The sequence below is a fragment of the Pholis gunnellus genome (genome assembly GCF_910591455.1).
Source record: "Pholis gunnellus genome assembly, chromosome: 20".
Taxonomy (NCBI): Eukaryota; Metazoa; Chordata; class Actinopteri; order Perciformes; family Pholidae; genus Pholis; species Pholis gunnellus.
In genome coordinates this window covers 2415642-2442974 of record NC_136547.1, presented here as the reverse complement: position 1 = coordinate 2442974, position 27333 = coordinate 2415642, and the positions used below count along the sequence as shown (strand labels likewise).

The 27333-nt window shown below is 43.4% G+C and overlaps 1 protein-coding gene across 1 annotated transcript; it reads left to right on the top strand.

Moving 5' to 3' along the window:
• Positions 1-294: 294 nt before the first annotated feature.
• On the top strand, positions 295-27333 carry plppr4b (phospholipid phosphatase related 4b; the record flags this gene model as incomplete). Its single annotated transcript, XM_079181815.1, has 7 exons — positions 295-366; positions 13680-13865; positions 19024-19147; positions 20274-20469; positions 23533-23590; positions 24578-24751; positions 25651-27333. The coding sequence occupies 7 exons, from the start codon at positions 295-297 to the stop codon at positions 27331-27333; spliced, it is 2493 nt and encodes an 830-aa protein (XP_079037941.1).

The following is a 27333-nucleotide window of genomic DNA, read 5'->3' as shown; positions in this document are numbered from 1 at the left end:
GCCTGCGCTCCCTCTCCTCTCTCCCTCCCTCCGTCGGTGTGGCTCCGTTCTCTACCTGACAGCTCGTCGGAGGACGTGCACACAGCCGAGCCCCGGGCTCCTCGCTAGCAGTGATAAAGGGCCGCGCGGGTCTGTGTATCGGCAAGGGGGAGTCTGGACCGGATACTGGCCAGCTGTCGTCCCCGAGCATCCGGCTCCGCACAGCGGCATGGAGCGCTCCTGATCCCGGCAGGACGCCCGGAGAGCTCAGCCATCCTTCCCCGCGTCTCATCTTGGATATTTCGAGGCCCGGCCATGTCTGCGAGAGAGAAGGGGACCCTGACCAAAGACAGTGTCAGCCTGCTGCCCTGTTTCTATTTTGTAGAGGTGAGTTCACGCTGCATGCTTCTCATCCGGAACCGATCTGTACAGCCCCCCCCCCCCCCCCCATCAAACCGTTCTAGACTCCTAATATGTATTCGTGTATAATTATCGCCAAAGATCCAGTAGATGGGCTTCCTATGACGATCAGCTTATGAGTCGACTGGTTCTATTTTGATATGTAGGTCACAGAGACATGCAACGTGCATATGTGGTGCGTCCAGGTGCGTTTCCTCCACTGCAAAAGCCTATAGGATGTATCACAGTATTCATCCATCACCTGCACACAGACACCTGTTCTCACACTGTAGACAGGTTACATCACCAATAGTGCAACGACATGCATTGTTGCTTTTGTATTCCGTGGCGGTATGGTAACAGTTGGATCCACACACTGTATGCATTCACATAGAAGACATGACGCCCGGTGAAGGACGAGCACACGGACACACACTTCTTTGTGTCATTATTTGTTTCTCTTAACTTTTCCAGCAGATCCAACAGAACATTATTATTAGTCCTTTTTAGGATTCAAACATATATTGTTGATCATTCACATGATAGTTGTAACTTGAAATGGCTGCAGCATCCACACGGGAGAATAAACAGCATTCTGTGCAGCCAGAGGCGTAATGCAAACATTCCCACAGTGTTAAATGTGAGTCTGTGGTGACAGGACGGGTCAGCTGCCATGCATGTGGATGATGAGTCTGTCTTTTGAGATGATTTATTTTTTTTATTTTCAGGACAATAGGTTCATCGCAAAATAATGAAAAATGAGCTGATGATGTCAAGGATCTCTGTGCAGATTGCAGTTCAGCTTTCGGTGACTGTCGCTCTCCCCCCGCTGTGCTCTTTATGCACGCTCTAATTCACCGCTGGCCTGTGGCTCTGCCATCAAACCGGCCTCTCGTACATTACCAGAGTTGCCTCTAATGCTGTGTGATGGATGCTGTTGGGACGACCGCATCATCCCCGTGGATTCCTCTCGCAGCGGCGACTTGGTTAGGGGGTTCCCTATTTTGAGTTCCGATTTTGTTGTGGTGTTTGGAGCCTTTCATTTACATTTCAATGCGCCCTCACTACGATTACCGGGCCAGAGCCTGAGCTTATCGAAGCGCTACGGCTCCTGCTCACTGGAGGATTCTGCTGCCCTCTATTTTCTTTTTTTCACCAACCGCAGTAAGCATTTAAACTAGGCCAATGCTAGAAGTTAATTCTACTCAGTGAACTACAGCACTTGTGCATATAATTAGGGCTCTGTCGGGCTCATTCCCTGAGTGTGTGTCAGTGGCTGGTAGGCAGAGAGCCGAGGTGGTGGCCCACTCGGCTCCATCCCATCCTGCTCTCCTGTCAGCCGCGATTGCAATGTCCCACAATAGATGTGGAGGAGATCAGAGCGTGCCAGTCAGGATGGATCCCACCTCCCCGGGGAGATTTACCCTCTGCAATCAGGACTCACAGATACCTGCCTTGTGAATTCTTAATGCCCACAGCTTAGAGCCAGAGAGAAGGAGATGTAATATTACACCTAAATGTAATAAGGGGTTCAAAACAATACTGTGCTTTGATGTGAGGGTTTGGGTTTTTTATTCGATTGAACAGACCGTGGTTGACATCAGGTTTTCAGGGACTTCTACATTATTAAGAACCAAGTCGACCAATTAGATTAGATTAAGAATGGAGATGTCATCTCCCCACTAAAGCTACCTCCATGCACACAAACTGGCCAGTGTGGTTGTTGTGAATTTACATAGAGACGTAACAACTCTTAAAGCTAGGGTTGGTAATCTTGAGAAACTAGTAAGATTATGCTCCATAAAAAAACAGCCCAGTGTTGCCAACTGTTCTCCAGTGAAAGTGACGAGAATGCGTGCACGTGCAGAATAGGTGCAGGTTCGTTCATGACAGTTTTATACTCTAGCAGGGTGAGGGTGCTTACTAAAAATAAAAATGTTGTACGTATATATATATATATAGGGATTGGCCGGGGCGATTGGTCGACATTGGTCGTTGCAGGAAGTGGCTGCACCCAGTTGAAGCAGGCGTTCCCCGGAGAACAAGCTGCAGCTAAAAAAAACTCAGCTACGATCGAAGTGCGGAAGTATTTTTAACAGAGACTAAACGATGTGGTGCTCTGTAATCTCTGCTAACTGGCTAAGGCTCATCACAGCAGTACGACTGTTATACACCAACACTTCCAGAGCGAAAGCTTCCCGGAGCGCTTTAACAAGACGGCAATGTTAGCACAACCATGAAACATGTTTCTGTCAGCAGTTATTAGAATTCATTCCATGTTGCCCCCCCCCCCATGTTAACAGTAATGTCTGCACCGCTGCTGTTATGGTTATCATGCGTCATCTAACGTTCCATAGACCGTATATAAGAAGGTTGTTATTCAGACGATTTACCTTTACGGCCATGTATGAGCGGGAAAATGTCTTTCGCTAACGTTACAGATGTTACAGTCGTTGCGCGGATGCTGATGCACTTTGCTATGACGTATGGTGTCACAGCAATCCTTTTGAATTCGAGGTCCAGAATCTTTCTGATCAGGCATCTGACAAATAGGATGTATTATCTTGTTACTCTGGTCAAGAGAAGATGATTGAATTAAATATTGAAATATTAATGAGACATGTTTTTTGATATTTTGTGGAGTAAATGAATTGTTATATTGATCAGGAATGAAAAGAATATATTTTTTTACAATAATCTCTGATGTTGTTAGAGCAGCTGTTCCTGACCTGCAGTGGAAAAAAGCAACGAATGGTACATTGGTTTGTTTTGAACAGCCAAATGTGATTCAAATCAGCCCTAATGTTCCTCATATCAACTTCATAAAGTGAGAACATGTCACACGTGTAGGATCTGATGTGATATTTATCAGCTGGATTGACTGGACTTTTTCCAGTTTAGTTTGGAGTGTATGTAATCAAAATAAACCAAAGTCAGTATTACCATTCCTGGTAATAGATCATGAGCTGGTTGTATTAGTTTGAGGAGCAGCTGCAGATGTGATCCCTGTGCTCGACCGTAACGGACCGGCTGCTCTACTTTAGTCTGGACCGAGTGGTGAAGTGCAGCGAGGCTCCACTGTGAAGCCTCAGGCGGCTTTTCCTGCAAAGTGGAACAAATGGAAGCACGAGGAGGAGCCAAACAACTGTTATCTCCAACGGGGAAAAACAAAAGATGAGATCACATGTTTAATTGTAGGGAGGGACGCGGCCATTAGCCCAGAGGAAGAACAAAGCCTCTGGTGCATCTGCAGCAAAGGTTAACTCTGGCTTCTGTTACCACAGGACTGTTTACTCACTGAGCGTGTGTTGATTCTAATAGGACTCACTGGACTACATGTTGAACCTTGTGTTTTACTATGACCTGCACCATGTGCAAAGGTGATGAGAGCAGACGTGGCCAAAGACAGGCTTCATTACAGCAGTAATGTCAACAGCTATGGAGTCCATCACATGGAGATGTTGAGACACCAAGCCAGAAAAGGCACAACAATATGAATGATATCCTTTATCTCACCGCACTCCTTTGTTTTTAGCAAAGAGCAATGAAAAGAAAATACAGCAGCTTCCTATGCTTCTGTCTGTCTGTAGCCAACGCTGGTTACCATGGTATTAACAGTTAATACAGTAAAAGGTTTGACTCTTCTCTGGTTAATATGCTTTCTGCACAGTGGTGACTCTTCTCCAGAGCGATCAACTGATCACTTTGAGAATCTCTCAGTTTAACTTTCATTCATATCGGATTGACATTTAAATCTGGTTTGCTTCATTGTGATTTAGGAGCTTCAGAGCGTGGAGTCAGTAGCTGGTGGAGTACAGCAGGCTACACCATGAGTCAGATACCTTTATTAAGGGCTGCTCGGTGAGCCATCAGTCTAATTGACAGTTTGCTTCAACTTTGGGCTCTTGTACTCAGTTTAATCAGAAACACGTTGGTTGTATAGATATGAATGGTGATGACTCGGCTGACAAAGTCACACCCTCACAGCATGGGAAACGAACGGGAGCCGTGTTTCAATACAGTCCACCCCGGGTGACAGTTGCTCCAAGAACAGGGGACCCTGTCCCTCCCTGCGGGGGGGTACAGTGAGCTCTAAGGGCTGCTGGGGCTGCGATAAACCTTCAACCTGAGCCTTTCCAAGCCGACCTACAGCGGGTTGTGGTGCCAGTGGAGCCCGGCGAGTGCCAGTGTTCTGGGGAGAGGTCCCACGAGAGGCTCCTCCCACACTGAGCGACCGCCCCAGACCCGCCGAGTTGAATCCCCTGGACAGACCGCCACGACGCCACTAATTGAGAAGTTTAGAAATATTCTCGGTAAACTACTGCCAACAGAACCGGACCCGGTGGCATGTAAGAACTATAACGAAATACACAGTCTGCTCACTGACAGTCGGTGTTTGTGCACTACATGTTGTGCACAAACTGTGCTGCTCTCTTTTTGCTTCAACGTGGTTGTGTATGGCTGTGTTTTGGGAGTTTTTGGAGAAGTGTAATGTTAATGCGTAGTGCTTGTTGTGCCTGCCGTGCTGTCAGAGCTCTTTTTATTTATTGTTGCTGATTTTTCTTTATAATTTTTTCAGACACATTGTGGTTAATTCTAGTGACGCTACTTTGGGGAAAGCAGTTGTTTAATTGATTTTTAAATTGAATTGCAAAGTGAATTCTTTGTTGGTTTAATAATATCACAGGTATATCATGTAACATCATCATGTGTAATATTACTGACAGTAACAGGACTTTAACTTGAGTAGACAGTAATGTTCCATCGCTGGGCGAGCTTCTCCTACAGCACCTGGCCAGCTGTCATTATGCGGTGGCTATAATTAAAAAATAGATTTCTAGACACGCGTACATTGTTCTCCCACAAACCCAAACAAATCACTGACAGGGAAATGATGGCTTAATGTGAATAAAAAGAATGATAAAATCTATCACTCATAACCAAAATTAAGTTCATAAATGCGCCTTTTGTTGAAATTCTATCCGTTTGTGTAGACTGCAAAAAGTATGAGACAATCAGGAGAAAACCAAACATAAAAACCTTAACATGGAATCTTTAACTCTCACTTCATATTAATCTCGTCCTGGAAAACTGTGTACGCTGGTTTGAAGTATGAGTGAGGTGCTCACAGTTTATGTGTGGGAAACTGTATATGCCTGTTTTTGTGTGTAGGCACCATTTATACATGTGGCCCCAGGAGGCCCCGCTCACCTTTTCTTGAGCGGGAACATTTAAAGTCTTTTCAGATAACCAAATGTCACAGCTCCACGAAATAAAAGGACTATTTGTTACTTGGGTAACAAGTGATTTTTCTCTGAATTTTAGTGGTGGCCTCAGAAGTCAAATAAAGTTGTCTTTTTACCAAATTTATATATATATATATATATATATATATATATATATATATATATATATATATATATATATATATATATATATATATATATATATATATATATATATATATATATATATAAATATTTTAACATTAGCTAAAGTACTAAAATACTTGTCAATTAACAACAGTTGCTGAAAGCCAGATATTTATACCCAATAATTGTGATTATGGTGTTAAAATGAAGGAAAGGACTTTTCCACTGTACATGACTTGGTCGACATGCTTCAACCTCTCATGAATTTTGTTAGTGCTTCAGAAAAAAACCTCTAAATATTATGTGAAAAATTGGTAAATGTAACAACTTCTCTAAAGCAGGGCTCAACACTAACTTTTAAAAATGGCAAACAGGAATCAGCTTTTGTTCACTGAAACTGAACATATGTTTGACATTTTGTGTCACCTTATATATTGAGTAATTAAGATACTTTGCAGTTCTACGTCGGCGGGACATTTACACATCTGTATGTTGGACATGCTTTGCAGTACAGTTTTCCTTCCAGCTCAAAGTCGCTGGGATTCTTCTACCAAGACTTCACCGACGTCCTTTTTGTTTCTCGGTCAGGTTCATCTGGTCTTTGTCAGTTGAAATTGTTTGCGTATCGAACTCTTCCCTCCACACTGAAACAACTTCATTTGCTTCACCATTGTCTCTAAAACAGATGTGTGCATGCAAGTAAATGCATCAACACACATGCAGCTTTGTCCGTTCCAGTTCTGACAGTAACTGTAATATTTCACTAATAACACTGATGCAACGAATATTTAAAATGTATTTATTATGGGGTGGACTTTTTGCTGTTTCATATGTTAAAAAGTGGTTGCCACTGATGAATTGGTTGCCAATTTCCCAAAATATTTACTGCATCACTTACCGTGGAGCCCTGAGCCTCTTGAGTACGTACCGGCCTCTTTAGAACAAATGTGTTCATACGAGTGCTTGTCGTTGGAGAAGCAGTGGGGCTTCCAGTCCTCCATTACAAATATGGTAATGGTTTCCCCTCTTGTGCGTTGCTACAGTGATCCGAGTTTGGTTGTATCCCATTCTCCAAAAGTGGGACAGAATATATTTACCGTTGTGTTATCCATTGAGTTTATAGTTCTGTAAACATTTGAAGTGATGTGGTTTGAGTGCAGTGAAAGCTGAATACAGTGAAGGCTTGTTGCTGCTCTCCACAGATGTTCACCTGTTTCATTTCTTGGATGCTGTTGTTTGCTGTCAGCTTCGCCACAAACCTCAATTATCAGTTAGAATACCTTTGCACTTTGGCAAAAAACTTACATCAAATGTTTCTAGGAGCCAGTGAGTGACGCCTTCATATAAACTCCACTCATAGTGTAGTGATTGGTCCTGTATGTGTCTGACCTGGTTGAATGTTGTTTTTTTAAGTTAAAAAATAAATCAAAGAATCAAAACTGAGCCAGCATTATGCGGCCTTTTTGAGATGTTTTTATTAGTTCCTCTGTTTTAAAAAAATATCTGTATCACGTCAGGCTTTCGAAACGCCATATCAGATGAGCCCAGAAACAGAGGCAGGACACTGCCAGAGATCCAGTCAGCACGATGGAAAAGAGGCCGATAGTGAGATAGAACAATATGTGACACAGATAAGAGACTCTGTGCGTGCGACGGAAACGGATTGGACCGAAGGCGAGACAACGAGGGCGAGCTGCAGAGAGCGGGCTGGCGGAGTGTTAGCAGATGTAGGGCAATGGAGCATCTCTGCTGAGCTGAACTCTCCCGGAGGAGACCAGGCTTTTTCAGAGAAAGACGCTCTGCTCTGTGATTTATCGCTCCGACTGCGCGGTTCGCCCAGTAGATTGACTCGTCACTGTCAGTGGCATAGTGAGGCAGTCAAACAGTCATCCGGTTAGTCAAATCAGTCACTCACCTTCAGGAGCACCTTTCTTGCAACAATTGAAGGCAGACATGTGGCTTTGTGCCTGAGGCTGAAACATGTTCCCTCTCTGAATGCTCTACAGCTACCTGCAGTATGTCCATCTTTTGCTCTGTGTTGGTTTGTGTGCATCAGAAGCTCCAATCATATATTTTTGCAAGCAAGGTGCTGCCAGCTGTTTGTCTTGCCTTTATATGTTTTGTTTTTGGATTTCATTGGAAACCCCTTTTGACTCTTTATGTTTGACATGGGCCAGTGGTGGACTGCAACTAAAATACATACTGCAGTCAAATAACTTGAACAAAATGTAATGAGCAGCTCTCGAAACGTGCATTTAACATACCTCCCATGCACGAACACACACACAGACTAAAAAGTACATTTAGTTAAGCACAAATTTGAGCTTTTACTTTACTTATTTTCATTTGATACTTTTTACTCCACTACATTTCATCAGGATTTTTTAAAACTTTTTGCTCACCTCCATTTATCTGATGGCTGTAGTCATTAGTTACTATTTAACTTAAGATTTGACAAGACTTTATGAAAAAGGATGTATTTTTATAAATTCAACTACACAAAAGTATTCAAACCAGTTGGAATTAGCCCCAGCTCAACCAGCTCCACCTTTACAGTGCTGTTTACATGTAAGTGCATCAATAGTAACGGTCCACTAATATCCAGGGTTTGAAAGAGTGCTAGAATGTTTTTAAGTACTGTTACTTTGAATGCATTTTACTCAAGTAAAAGTATTTTGGTAAAAATGTACATAGATGAAAGTAAGAAGTAGGTCAGTTAAAATGTACTTTGAATAAACTTTACTGTGTTACATATTAAAACAGTCAGCGTTTCAAGTTGCCTCGAGCAGTTTTTAAAAAGTGCAAGTTTACAATTTTTAAATCGCTTTTTTAACGACAGCAGAGACAGCTTTCATCAGCTGACTGTCTCCGTGTGTGGTCAGAGTTCACTTCATAACCCAGGCATTTATTTGATTTAGATTTGCCTTTATTTAACAGGACATTCCTATTGACATTTAAAATCTCTTTTTCGAGTGACTTCTGGCTAAGACCGCAGCGTAACACGTTTCTCATAAAAGCATAACCAACAGACAATCAGCAAGAAGTTCAAAACATGTCAGAGATTTCACATAAATGAAACAAGCACCAGACTTGATACAAACAACAGATTCCATCAAACAGTGCATTAGCAGTGGCATTCAGTGGTCAAATAGTCATCAGTTCAAGGTGACTTTGTAGCTCACACCAAGATGAAGGTGCAAAAACCTTAAAAGCAACTTCAAAAGTGAAATTCGTCCACATGACCAAAGATTGCAGCTGCTGATAGTTTTAGGATTCAGTAAACAACATCAATAAGGAGGCCGTTTGTGCAATATGGCCGTATAAAGTCAAAGTTTCTCACACGAACTGCAATGATGTGTGCGGAAACCCAGACAATTCACAGACAAATCCTAACGCAGCATGGTACACTGAATCAAACATTGTCAAAGAAACAGAGACTTGAAGCGATACCAGACAGACGCCTCAAATGACTGAGAAAACTCCATCGCTGTCGGTGCTGTTAGCCCAGCACAAATAACTGCCAGCCAAAGCCCACTGGAGCCTGCTTTCCATTTTTACACATCTATTATTCAAACCCCACTGTCTCTTCCGTAGTCACTGAGGGCCGCCAGGAACACATGAGCACCAGTGGAGGGATTGTTGTCAGGAAAACTGTTAGAGGAGTGTTGTATGGCAGAAGGCCCAACACTTATCCAAATGTGAACACCCAAAGAATTAAGTGCACAAAGCAGAAAGGGAAATTTATATTCCAACTGGACTTTGAAATAACCAATGCCTAAAAATAAACTAGAGAAGTGCACTCATTACAGTGCAAATCCTATCCAGGTGTGTCAGCACCGACCACACCTGTATCATGTGATTGAATGTATGCAACCCACAATTGGCTAAACCCCCGTCTAGACACCAATGGGCTGTAAGGCTTCGTAAAATACACTTCATTCAAACACAAAAACCAGCGGCAATGTATGCAGGTAATGTGCTCAGATCGTCTTACAATACACGTCATACAATCTTTATAAAATAAACTCAACGAGCTGTTTGCCTGTGTAGCAGCAGCTGCGTTGCGGCGAGGTACAACAGTGTGGTGGTTCCTTTAGCTGTTAGCAATTAGCCAAACACACCATCTAAAACCAAAGAAGTGAGCAACAGAGCAGCGGCCGAGAAGTACTCAGCGGTGTGTGTCCTGGTAGCTACGTTAGCTGTTAGCCAAACACACCATCCAAAACACCATAAGGGAGCTAACTGTTTTCCACCACTGTGTCTCTGAGTGCAGAGTAGCGGCTGGTGGTGCCAGGGGCCGCTTGAGAGTAGTGATGAAGGAGTCAGCAGGCACTCAGTGGCAGCAAAAAATAGGCAGTAAAAGGTGTTTAGAGCAAGTGTGTGTCACCTCAAACACAAGAGGTCCATGAGCATGCAGCCACACCTGGACACCCAAAATAGTATGCAGTTTACTGCAGCAGCATGACGGACGGACACGCATGTACGCGAGTGATTGCATGACTCTCCTGGCAGAGAGAAAGATCACAATGAAGACCCCTAGAGCAGCAGTGATCATTCAATCATTAAAAAAAGTGTTGGGTGTAGCAAACATACTAATTATTTAGCTTTTCTTAAAGCCTGAGCAAGTACTTAGAGATGTCAAAATTGAAGGTAGAGGAAGAGTCATGGGGTCATTAAAAGAGTTGTCTTTCTCCACCAGGGAGCATGAATGGCCTCAGTTAATTTCTTCCAATGTGTCCATTAGGATTGGATATATGTTATGTACACCTAGTAGTATTAGCTGTGGAGGCACATATCCACACTTAATTAAAAAAGAGCTCCACATATGAATTTTACATTAAGTCTGGAAGTCTGCCAGAACACTTCTACAAAGAAGCCAAAAACTCAGATCAATGATTCGGGTATCAGTTCGTGCATTGTTGGCTACAAAGCTACACAACACAATAAAGTCTATCCCGAGATAAAAGGAGTGGACAGGATTTTTCAAGAATTTGTCAACTATTAGATGATCACTTATAATCTCCATGAACAGATTCTGCATTTATTTGGAGGCAACAGGACAGGATTTTGGTAATGCAAGCTTTTAGGTTTCCATTTGTAGTCTGAGTAGCATTGATCGATCACGTTGCAGCAGACTTTGGTTGAATTCAGGTAAACAGTCCGTGTGGAGAGCACCCATCTGGGAACCCACCAGCTATCGACTAACGATGATTTAGCTTTTTAATCATTTAAAATGTGCTTGTAAACTGTCTACTTGTGAAACAACCCTGTCGCAGACGTCATCTCTCAACTCCAGACTCACATCTGAAGTCGGACCGTAAACAGCGAGCAGTGCACAGAAAAGGAAGTCCTTGGCCCGGATATCTGCTACACCGGAACCCCACAAATACAGCCCTTCTCCCTTAGAGGCTCATCTGTCATCAGACCGATAGCCGATGGGTTCTGAGGTTGTACCACTTACATATATTTATTATCTTTGGTTGTAAAAACGGGATTTTTGCATCAATGGGATGAAATATCATCATCTGTCAATATTTGAACTGTCAAGAGGCCATAAAACCCCCAAAATATGTATTACACACGGACATGCGATCCGGTCCAGATTTATTTGGAAAAACAGGAATCATTCTTTGACAAACAGATATCTTTAGTGAGTCCCTGACCTAAGAGCTATGAATGCGGCTTTAGGAAGCACGAATATCCATCTTCTACTCGATATATTCTGTAGTACTGATGGTTTAATGTTGCTTACTGTGAGATGGCTTGCTCTCAGTTCTGGTCAGTTCTTACTTAAGTCACATACAAAGGAAAGGCATCATACGCAGTATGTGTAGAGACTTTGAAGCGTATCAAATACTATTTGCCACACTCGGCAAATCACGCTGCACTTTAAGAATAACAGGATGTGACATAAATTATCCTGCAGAAATCTACTTTGAAGTATGGAGAGTACAGTATTCCTCTGAGAACAGCTTCATCTGCAGAGTGAGCTGTGCGAATGCTGACACCACTGACCTATATTTCTCATATAGCTGGACGAGAGGTGAGGGAGGCTGATGGTGAGCCAAGGGAAACGAACCTGAGAGAGGGGGAGGGGGGTGAGGCAGGAAGACAGTGTGAAGCTCTGTGGTGGGCTGCATGAGCTGGTCTTGAACATGGAGCTCTACTCCTTCATGGTTTAACCACACCCTTTCATGTGCTCTTTTAGGACGTTGTATGCCGCTGTAGGTGAAGAGCTCTCTTAATATTCTTCGGTGTGAATGTAGCCTAAAAAGTCATGTAGAATGTCTTTACCCTCATCTCCTGTACTTCACTTTTTCCATAATTCCTGGCTTTCAACTGTCTTTTCAAATCTCTCCAAATGTCCCAATTTCCCCTGAGGTTCACCACTGATGGAAACTGATGAAACCTTAGTCATGGTAAGGAAAGGAGTAGGGATGGAAAGGAAGCCTGGAGGGAAAGACAGCAGAACTAGTGTGTTAGTGAGTAACCCCTGGCAGAACTGTGACAGACAAAAGGAAGGAAGCCTGCAAACAGAGGCCCTCTGTGTGGTAGTGTGTATGTGTGTACAAGTGGCTCAGATCCCAGCAGGAGTGTGTTGCCTTGAAGGGATCCCCCTGTGTTGGGCTCCTAGTGGGGCCCTCCTCCATCCCGTTGTTCTACTTAGCATTAGCAGAGCGAGCTATGCGCCTGCCACTGTGTACCAGCGAATCAGGGTATTAAGCTGCATGATAAAGCCCATGATGCTCTAGGCCACATTCAGCTCTCACTGACGCACCTCACTGCAGTCCTCTGTGGACACTCTACTGCCTCCAATTACACATCAATTAAACAGAGAACAGAGAAGCTCAGATTACAACACACCAACATGCTCTCATTCCAACTCACCATATACTGATGCTTTGTCAGACTCCTTGGTGTCACTTTCTAACACACTGAGTAGCCTTAAAACACGTAAACAATAAGTAATAAGCATTGAAAACTAAAAGTCCTGTCCACCATGTGTGGGTTTTCTTGGTCGTTATCCTACGCTATCACATTCTGGAGCATTTTCTCTGAGTGTATAATAATGATGGTCTTACGTGGCAGAAACTAAAGGGTGCCTTGTGTGGTGTCAGACACGGGGCGACGAGTGGCGTGACAAAGCGTCAGTATTTGACGCTCGGGGAATGAGAAAAGGCTGAACACACAGAGAGGGAAAGCAACTTAAAATAGTTATTTGCTGTTCTGAATGTCGTGTATAGCCTCAAGAGATATGCAGAGTTATTACCAGCCTGTTTTGACTTGTATGCCTCAGTTGTGCCATTTCAGTCCATCTCTCTCCTCATTATATGATGGAGGTTCTTTTACGACAGGTTATAAAACTGGTGTGTTGTTGCTGTTGACAGGACTGGATATCCACTTGTGCATTGACACTGTGACAGGTCAGAGGTGAAATGACCTCTTGCTATCGTCCATACACCACTGAAGCACTTTTGCCCAACTGAGAGATCAACACCAGCTTTATTATTGTAACTTTATTTCATGGCTGGTGAATGAACTGCTGCGCTATGATTGTTCTTTTATTTTAAGACCTCAAACTTATAATATATGCAAACTAGCTGTTTGTCATTCTGTTTGTTGGGATCAGGAGGATTCATACTGAAGATTTGAGTTGAGCACTTGATGTTCATGAGAGCTGTACATTCCACACACCATCTGCCATCAACTCCCCCCTCAGGTCATGAAAACCATTTTCCATGCCTTCGTCGTCGTTATCAAATCAAATTAGCGTGGTCACTGAACCATAGGGTTATGGGGGCATTTGCAGCGTTCACTGCCTGTTCTGCTATTCATTAATGTATCCATTGGCAGTCTGTTAAAGCTCCTCCGGCCTCAGCTGTTTGATGTCCCTTACATCTTTTCCTTCCCGTCGTGTCCGCCCCACAGCTGCCGATCCTGGTGTCGTCCGTGGTCAGCCTGTACTTCCTGGAGTGGACGGATGTGTTCAAGCCAGCAAAGACCGGCTTCAACTGCCACGACCGCAGCCTGAGCCTTCCCTACATCGACCCCAACCATGAGGTCATCCCCCTCCTGATGCTGCTCAGCCTGGCCTTCGCCGGACCTGCCATCACGGTAAAGCTGCCGTCACATGAACAGAAACTAAAAAACGTTTCACCGTGTCTAGGCAACAACAACTGTTGCCGCTGTTATCTCATTGGTCGAGCTTCAATTGGTCAGCAGCAAATGAGGTCAAAGTTGAAATTATTTGAATCTTTTACAGCTGATCGTGTGTTTAATTAAAGTCAGCATCATCTTAATCTGTTGCAGTTTTCCAATCTTTTTTTTACATTGTATTGCTTTAAAATTATTTCCACTTTCCAATTTTCCAATTTAAGCTAAAGTTGCTTTATTTTTAAGGAGGGTTTTTGTCTTTTTTACATTTAGTATTTAGTGTCCTCTGGCGTTAGAGAAATATATCATTTTCTTTCACAATAACTTCATATGTTAACACTGTTTTAACAGATGAATTAAATACATAAATAGCAGTATTTAACGGAGCCAAACGTTAGGGCAATTTGGGCTTTTAAGCCTTAAAGAGACAGGCGCTAATTCGGTCAGTTTCAGACAGAGGCTGAATACAGGTGCCGCACTGTTGGACATTCTGATAAAAGATAATATATTGTTTTTTTAACATTTATGCCTGTAAACTTGTTCAAGTAGACATCTGGAATAAAAGCATGAACTTAAAAATGAGCAGACTATGTCTCCTTTGAATTAGGGGGTGAAAGCACTCGGTATTGGTATCCTAAATACCCTGAGTGTGAGTTTCAGAAAAAGCTGCATTGTTGCCCCTCTAATGGAGAAATGTGAATGAGGTTTCTATTTGTATCGGGCGACTGTGGCTAAGTGGAGAGCGGGGCCGTCCTTCAATCAGAGGGTCGGCGGTCGGATCCCCGGCTCCGCTAGTCGCATGTCGATGTGTTCTTGAGCAAGACACTTAAGCCCAAAATTGCTCCCGTAGCTGTGCCTACAGTGTGATAGAGTCTGAATTGTAAGTCGCTTTGGATAAAAGCTTCTGCTAAATCACTGTAATCTAATGTATTTTATTCTCTTATACCTGATGCCTCAGTTTTCTCTGCGTACATGGAGACCCACCTGGAGTTCAGTGTTTCCCAGTGGGTCAGGTTATGGCATCAAATACACAGATTCTTTGGCATAGAGTCCCTTCTGATATTCCCCTCAGCGCCCACCAACACATATTGTGTGCAAGGGCACAGGTCTTGGCAAAATATTTGACAGAGAGCATAAGACTTAAGAACATGCCGGAAGGAAAGAAACTGTTCTACTTTACACTGGTTGTTCTAAATCTACTACAGTGTGCATCAGATCAGACTGTTAGATCAGACTTTAGTCATGTTCCATCTGGACTACAGCCGCTCCTCTGAAGAATCATTTGAATTCTCGTATTCATATTGCAGGGCTTTTTCACAGTAAGTCATTTTGCTTTGTAGGGAAATCCCTCGCTCAACTTGACTTTGTGCTGACAAAGGACAGGCTGAGCTTTAAATAGTTTGTCTCCCTGATGACTATTTCTCACAGCACAGACGCTCCATTACTGACACACACAGTTGTGTTCTATAAAAAAAAACACTGTGATATTAATGCAATAATGCAATAATATAAGTCATGCTTGTAACCAGTAGTTAAGTACATTTACTCAAGTACTGTACTTGAGTTTTATTTTTTAAAGTACTTTACTTGCGTGTTTCCATTTTCAGCTACTTTTCTACTTCTACTGAAATAAAAACAAGGTTTTAAGCTCTCTTAGACATACATTTTATTTAAAAATATTGGAGGTTTGGAAGATTAAAATGCACATTATATTTCATGTAAGTGTATTGAACCACTGCAGTAACGCTGTTCGGACAAGGCATCAGTGGTAATAATTAGTAGGAATAAAACTGTGTGAAATGGGCTATTATGCTTATGTATTTTACTTAAAGGTATACAAGTGGCATTTTCACTCGCTGTTTGTAAACACAGCATTTAAACTTTGCGTCTCCTCTCCGGCTCAACCAACAATTGAACGAGAGAGAGAGAGAGAGAGAGAGAGAGAGAGAGAGAGAGAGAGAGAGAGAGCGCAGCAGTGGTCAAGCAAGCTAGAGAGTGAATGAAGAGAGCAGCAAATCAGAAGAATAAAGTGTTATCTGATTGTTTCCCAGCGGTTATGTTCTAAAGCACTAATGAACACACCCACACCTCCTCACAAACCTGTGGGAAGGTTCCGGATTTGCCCGAGGCACGAGGTCTGCTCTCTCTGTGTCTCCACTCGGTCGAGAAGGGGCTGCACACCCTGCTCATTGGCTGGGGGTTACACCACCGAGTGGGGTCCCAATGCTCTTTGCAGAGGCCCAGAAACATCTGGAACACAGCAAAATAAGAAGACAACAGAAAGTACAGGTAGAGGGCCGGGTCTCTGCAGATACAGACACCGCCACACAGTTCAAGTGGAACAAAGTGAGAAACCTTTTGTATCAGTCCACTTTTTTTTTTAGGAAATTGTTGCATATCTTACCTTTAAATAAGTATTTCTTTCTTCTGTTAACATAGATATGAGACAAGTTTTTTCATAAACTCAGAGTTTCTTGATTCCTGCAGCAGTACTGGTCACAGTTTAAGAGATTTCCTGATAAAACATACAGAAGCTGTAAAAGCAGCAGGACAAAAATAGGTATTGAAAAGAAGAGGGGGGCACCTTCAGTGGAAATTACACCCTTCAAAATGCACCAACGGTCCAGAATGGAACTTAGGATATCACAATTACGTGGTGATGGACTAGTGGAAGCCAGTGGGATGACTTTACTCTCTTTGTTAGAGTGTCAGATAGCACTCAACTTCCAGCCATAACCATCCCATCGACACTGTGCTCTCTTCCACCACAGATCACATTCTCTCTCCAACATGTTCCCGCCTTTACTGGCTCCAAAATGCCTCAAACACAAAAAGAAAGAAAGAAGCAATAAAAACCTCCGGCTCTCTGCGTAACTCACAGGGATGCCAAACCCATTACCAGTGATTGGCTGATTCCAGAGCAAGATCTTTGGCAGCGGAGACACAAAGAGCCAACAGACTTAATGTCTCCCCAAAAGCTCCCTCTCAGAAGCCAAGACGGAGAAAACCCGACTCTATTATCGATCTAAGCCATCGTCACACATCGACACAATCAGACTCCTCATATCAGCTGATGACACATTCTCCCTCAGACACCCGTCTCCCAGCAACTCGTGGAGCAGAGTTTCCTGTCCTCCCGTCAGAAGGCCTCTCTCAAGCCCTTTGACTGTCACTCTGTGTGAGTCAAGGCTTATTTAGATAAAGTTATTAGAACTCAGTTTGTGTTCCTCATGGTGGAATCAGGAGAGAAAACTGCCGGAGCTGGAAGATGTGGTTGGCTGTAGTTGTCGGAGCGGCTGCTGAAATAAAAATAGTTCCTTTTTTTTTTATTTTGTCAGCATGAAACGGTGCAACGCCGACAGGAAGTTTAGTTGTTTTTGTTAGCTGGAGTATTGCACGTGCATGTGTCCATGTAGGACAGTGTGTCACATTCATATATGAATGGGTGAGGTATGTGCAAGGAGGAGAGAAATGAATAAATACATGGGTAAATAAATAATACATTGTAATATGATAAACAAGTTCAATAACTACATAAAGTAATAACAATAATAATAATAACAGTAATATTAATAATAATAAAGACGATTAGCAAAGACAAACTTGACTCTACAACCCTTTGTTTTCGAAGGCCGTAAATTCAAAGACATTTTCTGAAAATAACAGCTGTAGGTCATTTGGCACTGATTGTAGCGAAAGTACCGACAGTGTTCAATTATTACACATGTCATTTGTTTATTTCAGTTGATTGCTTCTTCTGGTTAAGACATTGCAAGCCTTCATTAGTCAAAATGAACCACCGTTCAGCTGCTAATGAATGACAGAATAGGTCACTTAGTAACGGTTACAGCGGTGAGAGCAGGCAGACTGATGGTCAACATCAGCCTCAGTTACCTTCAGTTCAACAGTTTGCTCCAGTTGGTTTAAAACTTCACGTAATATCACTGCGTAGACAGAATTAAAAAAACCCTCAGCTTTACATTTGGTGTATTATTAGTATTTGTAACTATAGACCAGCTTGCCATCGCATCAAACCAGGGCGGTATCAAATCCGGCCCAGGGTGTAAAGTGGCCCCTCTCCCACTTCCTGCCCCTCTATATCCAGCGACCTTGATCGGACCATACCCAACTCCACTCCACAGAAGTATAAAGGAATGGTCAAATACTTTAAACCTCCTCTGTGGTAGTTTCTGGTACAGCAGGTGTCTCCGGGACCACGTTTTGCCACAATGACTCACACGGTGAAGACAACACCGGCGTCTCCGTCACGGCTGCTTAGTAAAGACCCGTCACTGTCTGAGAGTGAGAGCAGCTTCCAGTCTTGTTCGGATGTTCTGGTGTTGGAGCGACTCTTTGGCTTTCAGTTGAGTTTGAGTGTCATAGTGGCCTTCATGTTTTTACACTAATAGTAATACACAGTAAAAACTCTCCAAAAAGTACCAAATGTGAAGGACTCTCTATAGCAATTCCTGTTCTGTAAATCAAACAAAAATGGAGAGAGAGTAGCTTTCTCCTTTTGCAAGAGTAAAATATGGTTTACATGCCCCAGATAAACCCTTTTTTGTGAGATAAGAAGTACAGTGTGTCAGTTGCAGTATTATGCAGATCCCTGAAGGCCCTCCTCTAAGCACTCCTAATCCCTCTCTCTGGCCATCACTGCTGCTGCCCTCCCTTCTCTTCTCTCCAACCATGTCATGTGAGGAGGGCCGTGGCACACGGACCCAAAGCATGAACGCCTGAGAGCATGTGATGTCAAGATTGGGAAAGCAAGCGGAATGTATAGGCAATGTACTTACTGACTTTTCTATTAGGTCTAAAACGCCCTTGGAAACACACATTTACACAGTCATTCTCCATCCTCCTCGTTCTGCAGAGATCTGTGGTTCTGGGTAGTTGCTCTGCAGATGGCCAGGTATCACACTGCAACGCCATGTGTCACTTCTGGAGGAGTGTGTATTCTTGTGCATGAGTGTGTCACACAAGGAAGGCTCTTGGCTTAAACTGGAGCTTGGACAAAATATGGATTTTAGAAAGTGACGGGACATGGAGCTCCAGTGGAGATCATGGCCTCGCTCCTTCTTCTAGATCACATGTGACAGGTGTGTTGTTGTGTCAACAGATAATGATCGGAGAGGCCATCTTGTTCTGCTGCCTGTCTCGGAGGAAGAGCGGCGCCGAGGCCAACATCAACGCCGCAGGCTGCAACTTCAACTCCTTCATACGCAGAGCTGTTCGCTTCGTCGGTACACTGATTGTTTTGTTCTATACACTGGCCTGAAATGACGGTAGCTGCAACCATGTCTACTATAAAATGTGGTTCCCATACAACTAAATGGAATTCTCCATTACTTTTCGAGGGATATTTTTTCCCGGACTACTTTTGGCAGTTTTAAACACACGATTAACTTTGTATACTGAAACAAAATAAAAATACAAATGTTTAGGTTTAGTAAAACACTGTGTATGTTATTTAAGAAACGGACGTATATTAAAATAAGTCAACGTTGACTTTTGGTATCACTCGGGACACAAGCAGAGGTCTCCTGGGTGAAAGTCCTGTGTTAACCCCCCCCCTCCAACTCAGCCTCCTCTCTATATAGATTTCCACCGAGTATGAATAGAAACATTTTGAATAATGTGCGTCTATCAACTATAACAACTGTTTAAAAGGCTGACTACGATGTTTGAAACCTCTGATATTAAAGTCAATAATTACATTGCCTGCATATGTTGGACCTGTGCAGCACACCCAACAACAATATACATTTTCTCAATCCCAACCCATCAACCTCGGCGTCTGATACAGACCTTTAGTGTCTGTATAAGATGCACCGTGTCGTTATTAGACGATGAGAGCAACTTACACTGTATAGAGAGCATTGCAGTTCCCTTAGGGAGGAGGTCGAGGTGCATGGTTGGGTCAAATGAACGGAGATGTTAACCAAGGAGACAGCTGCTCATGTCCCATGTGAAACCAAGTCAATGTTGAGTTTTTTTACCTTGCTTTTGTTACGTAACTGAAGTAATTAACGAACACAGCGTATGTAAGTTGCGTTCATGCATACTTATTTGAACCCAGACCTTAACCTAACCAAGTAAACCTTAAAACTTTCATTGGAAGTTTATTCTAGAAAGACACTGTATTGCATGTAACAAACACCTTTAAACACTGAAGTTTATTTTGAAAAGACACTTAGCATCACACGTCCAAAAGTGACACTAGAGGGCAAACCATAGTTGGAAGCGTAGGGCCACTGACCAATTTGATGGGTTGGTGGTGAGAACATGTTGTAATATCAGTGTTGTTTAAACCTCTGTCTGTACATACAGCTGGTTTCCCAACCTTTACACCACATCCTCTGTCCTCAGGCGTCCATGCTTTCGGTCTGTGTGCCACGGCCCTCATCACCGACATCCTCCAGCTGATGACAGGCTACCCGACACCCTACTTCCTCACTGTGTGTAAACCCAACTACACCGCGCTCAACGTCAGCTGCGAGCAGAACCCCTACATCATGGAGGATATCTGCTCGGGGGCCGACTCCGCAGCCATCATGCAGGGCAGGTGAGGAGGCATTTCAGGAGTTAGACACTCAAGCACATTAGTGTAAATAACATGCATTCTCTATTTAACAACAGACATATACCTGAAACATGCACATAAAAAAGATGGTCATTTCTTTTTTGTTATTATTTTTTTTAATCAATCCGGTTTCATTCATTGGTTTTAGTGTGAATCAGTCAGAAACACTGCATTCACTCATTTGACTACGAGTTTGTATGAGTAGGTGTTTTCACCTAGTTTCCACACTTTGCCTTGATGTTTTGTGGGAGGATTTGGCTGATTGTTGTTTTTCTATATTCATAGAAGTGTGAGCTAAAGCAGAATTATTTTTCGTGTTAATGGGATTAGTAAACTGGCAGGTTTCTGTGATTATTCATGGTTTGGACTCTCTATGCTCCAAGTCGTAACCTAAGATCCTCAAGCGCTAGTTGTCTTGAGGTTAGGCTGGTGGGTAACTTGGCCCTCAGGCCCTTAGGCTCTGCCAGTACATTATCTGTTTTTAAGTGATAAACATATTGCATAAGAATTGTAACTTTTGGGTTGCTTTATTTTTTCTTTTATTATGTCTTAAAAGTTGTGTATCATTTATATGGTTACTTATATGGTTATCTTTCTGGTTTTGAATTTTTGTGATTCAATTAGGAACCTTGTGTAGATGAGTGTTTTACAAATACATTTATTTTTGATGTCATAGTTTCTGTAAAGATGTCCTTATATTGAGTGACAACATTAAAGTTATAATTTAAAAATCTCCATTTCCTTCTCTATGGCTGCACCGATGGCGATAGGCGCTAACTGCAGGTGTGTTTTTTGGGATCACACACTTCCCAGCAATAAAACAGTGTTGCTGATTTTTTTCTATGCCGCAGAAACCCAAATACTGCAAAGACATTAAATGAAATAACATTTTTTGAGATTAATATTTTAAGGAAGCTGCCCAATAACTGATAAATGCTTTAGTAAGATGACAAGAAGAAACAATCCAGTATGAAACCAGGGCTGTGCTCCACCAACCTGAGAATGAGAACAGAAACATGTCCCCATTGTCAATTCTGACAAAACTGACGAGGTCAAGATAGTCAAGTTTGATATAGAATATACAATCTCAGATTTTTCAAGAAACTGAAATCTACTATTAGATTCAATGTAAGGGATAATGTGGATCGAGCATTAGCAGAGGACGTTAGCACATCATTAACTAGTGTTAGCCATTCTATGCTACGCTGGCTACTGAAAGACCTGCCCGGCTTTACAGGAACAGTGTTGTTCCTTCATTTCATTGTCTTCTGTCTGGATCTCCAGGTGAAGTGGTGGTTCACTTCCACTTTGGTTTCTATCTTTATCTTTTGAACCTGTTTTCACTGCTGAGTCAGTTTGATATCCTGATATGCTTCAAACACATATTGTAGAGCCTTCTGTCTGCTTCTCTCTCAAATCACTTTTACATTTAAAAATGCTAATATTTATTTGCGGAGTGCAGTTAGTGACAGTGTGGCTCCATGGTGACAGCTTGATGGAGTAGCAACATGGGCGGGGCTTAGCGAAGGTTCAATTGACACCAGCTTTACGGAGTCTGTCTGTTTGCAGCCCTCTCTGTTTTAAACCTGACTCTCTGATTAAACCAAGCACCTAAAGGGAGATTGGTTTCTGTGAGATTTAATGGAATTAGGTCTCCACGGTAGTTTAGTGTGTGTGTGTGTGTGTGTGTGTGTGTGTGTGTGTGTGTGTGTGTGTGTGTGTGTGTGTGTGTGTGTGTGTGTGTGTGTGTGTGTGTGTGTGTGTGTGTGTGTGTGTGTGTGTGTGTGTGACAGAAGATAGCATGGCTTGACCTGTGCATTTGGGGACATGTTGTTTTTGGCTGCAGACTATGGGGATCTAAATATAACCTACTGCTCCTGGCATAAACACTGTCTTCCACCCTCTCTGTAGAAGCTTTAGCTTCAGTCTCGTTTGCAGAGCGGCATGAAAAGCTGTTTTGCTGCAGTGGTTGTGCACCAGGGGTTTTATTAACCTATTTTTAACCGCAGAGGCAGAAAGACCAACTGACAAAAAAACGCCATAGTTAAGCACCAGCTTTAGCGAGACAAAACAGTGCATTTCCACAGAAGAAGCTTTTCCAGAAACCTTTTGAACTCAGGAACATTACCCACTTTTTATGGCTCTGCGCCGGAGACATCATTTCTTCAAATTTGGGACAAATGTGCACTTGGACTCAAAGATGAACTGATTAGAATTTGGTGGTGAAATGACCTGTGACCTCACAAAATGTTTTGGGCTTAAATAAAGACTTGATATGCTCAAGCTATCCTTTCAATTTGATACATTTATAGTAGATATAACTTTATATTTATTATGTTTTTATTTCTTGGTTTTAAGAAACCATAACTATAGCATTCATAACAATATATTTCTAATAGTATGTGCATAATAGAAATGAATGTGCACATTTGTGTTGGTTATTCCAGTGCTATAAGTGGGTCACATTCAGAAGCAGTGCGATCAGTTTTCATGTGTGAATGACATTTTTATGATTCCACAGATGTCGTAAATTGTTTAAGGAGGAGAGCACACAAAACTCACGCGCACACACACACACACACACACACATAAATATGCATACAACTGCATGATTGCACCTAAAGACACATATTTGCACACATGCAGAGTCAGGAGTAAAGATGAGGGCTGCTTGGTGGAGTTGTCAGAAGTAGGTCATTGGGTTGGAGCTGGAGAAACTGGGCCACAGGTTCACTTTTATTATGTCGTCGAGCTGCTGCGGCTCCGCTGCAGTATATTCATTCAGTGGCATCAGATAATAATATCCCTGCACTGCTGTCTAACTGCCTTTGTTCAATTATTTTTTGGGGGCTCTAACGTGAAGAAAACATGAAAAAATGCATCTAATTTGGTTCACTCTTTCAACCCATAGCATCCAAGTGTGTGTGCTGGGTGGTATGCGAGATATCTCATTATGCTTGTGTTCTGTTGACGCCTCCTGTTGACTCACCCGTGCAGATGTGAGAACGTCAGCTGAGTCTATTTCTGTTCCTTCAACTCTTGCAGAAAATCCTTCCCGTCGCAGCATGCTACCCTCGCATCCTTCGCCGCGGTCTATGTTTCGGTGAGTAACAATGTGAGCCCACGCAAACACTTAACTCTGCTCATCCGTCCGTGAGGCGCCAAATGATACAGTAGAGGGCGGAACACTGAGTGGTGGATGGTGGGATTAGCCCAGATTAACTATTCCGCATGGCTGTCTCTTCTACGCTATTTTTGCTTCGCTTTGTAAAATCCACTCATCTCGGAGATGTCGACTTTTCAGGAGCCGAATAAAGACTGGGCGGTGACATCAGTTTGCAGTACAGCTAGTTAATTAGTCTGTCAGCTGTGGCACAATTAACCAAAGATTGAAAGCTCAACTGCAAATGTCAACTTCGATGAGATAAGATGCTGAATGGCACCACTGCTAATAAGACACTGTCAGTTGTTGGCTTGTAAGCTGTTTACAGTCCTAGCAGGTTCACACTGTGATGTACACCAGACTGCCTACACATTTATCATGTTATTGTATCCAAAGTCTTTTTCTCCCTAGTAATAGAATATTAATAATGATTAAATATCTAATTAAAAAAACTAAAATATTAGCAATATACTTAACAATCCAGTCACACAGCCTTGTACTTGTATACATGGTTATATGATCTAAAAGTACACATTACATGTAAGTGTTTGGAAGTGATATACTGACATTACGAGTAAAATTGTGCAAAATCTTGTAATTATCTTTAAGAATATCTTTTAGAGATGTATTGGTCAAAACTACGTAGAAGAAGGAGATACAAGAGGATTAATATGGTATGATATCGTATGAATCTGTCTGACATTAACATTTACAGTGGTTTGAGGTAGTGACTCACACTGTGGAACATCAGCAACAATCAGACGATATATGGATACTGATAACTCATGTGCTTTGGATCAACCTAAATGCCAAGTAATGCTGCCTGGGAGGGTTATGGAGTAGCACACTACTATAACACAAAGCAGCATCATGACATCATTAAAACAATGGAAAATAAAAATCTGAAAATGTGTCATGTGTCCACAGATGTACTTCAACAGCACTTTGACCGACTCATCCAAGCTGCTCAAGCCCCTGCTGGTCTTCTCCTTCATTATCTGTGCCATAATTTGTGGTCTGACCCGGATTATTCAGTACAAGAACCACGCCATCGACGTCTACCTGGGCTTCCTGCTCGGAGGATCTATCGCTGTCTACCTGGTAGGGGCCAGTCCCATCAACAGCTTCCTGTCCAGTGGCTTCCCTGTTTGGAGATTGTTTCTCTGAGTTCAAGAGCAGCAGTCCTCCAGAATCAATGTCACTAGGATTCATCATTTCGACTCCTAATTTCAAATCAATTCATCAAAACATTGCTGAGCTATTTCAGTCTGGACTAAAGTAGAGATTATTTTGTTTACAAAAATACGATATGTGCGTCTGCATGTCGCAAGAATGGCTGCGCCCGGTTGAGGCATGCATTCGGCCTAGAGAACAAGCTGCAGCTAAAAAAGCTCGCCTGTGGAAGTATTTTAGACAGAGACGTAACAATGTGGTGCTGTGTAAACTGCTTATCACAGCAGGACAACTGTTGAAGGAACACGTCCGAAAGTAAAAGCTTCCAGAAGCGCTTTAACAAAGCACCACAGCATGAAATGTTCGGATTATCAACACGCGGAACATGTTTCTGTTAGTAGTCACTTAAAATAGACATTTCTTCATCACTCCATGTTAAAAGTCATTTCTGCACCGCTGCTGTTGGTGAGGCACTAACAGCCATGTATGAGTGAGAAAAGGGGCTTTAACTAACGTTAATCAGTTGTTACAGTCTGTTATTACAGTGAGAAAGGGTTGCCATGACACTCAGTGATGAAGTGTCACAGTAATCCTTCAGCCATTCAAAAAAACATTGTTTTTAAGAGAAACGTATTGGATAAAACATTGAAATATCAATGAAACACATTTTTATATATATTTAAGAATTTTAGAATAATCTGCAAAATTGTCATTAGATTAATCGTTTTATTGAAAAAACGGTTTGAAATGGTTCAACAAAAAACTCAACAAGGTGTCAAGCAAAGTAAGCATCAAGTAAAATGTGTCTCTGTCTGCTCTGTTGCCAGGGATTGTATGCAGTGGGAAACTTTCAGCCTAGTGAGGAGGCCAGTGCCAGTCCCCCTCCAATAATACACCGCCCCCCCTGCTCCTTGCCCCACATAAGCCAGGAGGCCGTACTCCACCACCTGCAGATGAAAGCCAGCATGGCCGGGGAGCCTGGCATACACATCTCCCACTCTGAGGGCCTCCTCCACCGAGGCCTTCAGCAGCCGAGGTCTGATGACAGTCTGAAGCGTTCCAGTGCCGATGTGGAAGTGATCTCCCCCCGCAGCCCCCAGAGCAAAGAAGCCTATGTGACCTTTAGCCACACCCTTCCCCGGGTCCACACCCCCCAGGCCATGGCAGCGTATGAGGAAGCAGCTAGGCGTCACGCAGCCACCCTCCACCATGCCTCCATGGACTCCAGCCGCTCAAAGCAGCTTCTGTCTCAATGGAAAAGTAAGAACAACAACCACAAATGCTCCCTGCAGGTCCCAGACTCCTTCTCCGCTTCCATAGATTCCTCATCCGGCCAGTCCTCCCAGCATCCGCACCACCACGGCAGTATGGAGCTCCGATCCAGCTCCGACCCATCTGCTATGGGCCTGAATGGAGGCTTTGATGCTCATGCATACATGTCCAAACTGGCCACGGGAGCTAGCACCACCCTGCCCAGTAACTGTAGCGGCATCACTGGAGGGGCCAGGATATCCATGCAATCTAGACCTGGGTCTTCACAGCTCGTCCACATACCAGAGGAGGCTCATGAGAATTACAACACCTCCTCCCCTAGGACGGGGGGAGGGGGAGGAAGTGAGGGGATGTCGACAATAAATACCACAGTTCAGGCAAACTGGCAAAGGGCAGCGGAGATGAGCACAGCCTGCAGGACTAATGAAAACGGGCAACACACCCAGCCACGAATCATGCAAGTGATTGCAATGTCCAAGCAGCAGGGTCTACTACAGACCCATTCTAAGAGCTTAGATGAGAGCGGCATCGGCACCACCGGGAGTTGCCAGGGCTCTGCACGCTACAGGGCTCTGACTGATCAAGATCCCACCAGCATCACGGGGCCCAGCTCACTGGGTAGCACCACCAGCATTTCAGAGAGTACCGGAGCAATCGTCAGAGTAGAGGCCCACCCTGAAAACAGGCCGGTGATCCAAGCTCCGTCCACAGATGGATCATGGAGGTGGCGGTCGCTGGATCACGGCAACGGAGCTGTCGTATTCACAGGGCCTAGTGGAGCAGCAGGGGGATCAGGAGGAGGAGGTGGGAGTTTGAGGCAGTCCTTTGACCTCAACGATCTTAACTCGGAAAGCTCAGACTCGATTCGTGATGGGTCCATTGACAGGAAACGCGGCAATCACATCGTCACCACCACCGCCACCATTAGCACCCCACCCATAGTTACTGTTCACACCCAGAACGCCGGCCAGTCAGAGCACAGGCTCCAGCCCCAGGGCCTTTCTACCATACGGGTCACTCCGGGGGATGGTAGCGGTTGTGGATCTGGAGGAGGCGGTGGTAGAGGAGGAAGTGGGGAGAGCGCTTCGGAAACCCCCTCTGTCGCGTCCAGTCGGGAGTCCACTCTGCGGAGAAAAGGCAATAATGTCATCCTGATTCCAGAGAGAGCCAACAGCCCCGATAACGCACGGAACATTTTCTACAAGGGAACGTCGATAACTCCTGTTTTCAAGGACTAA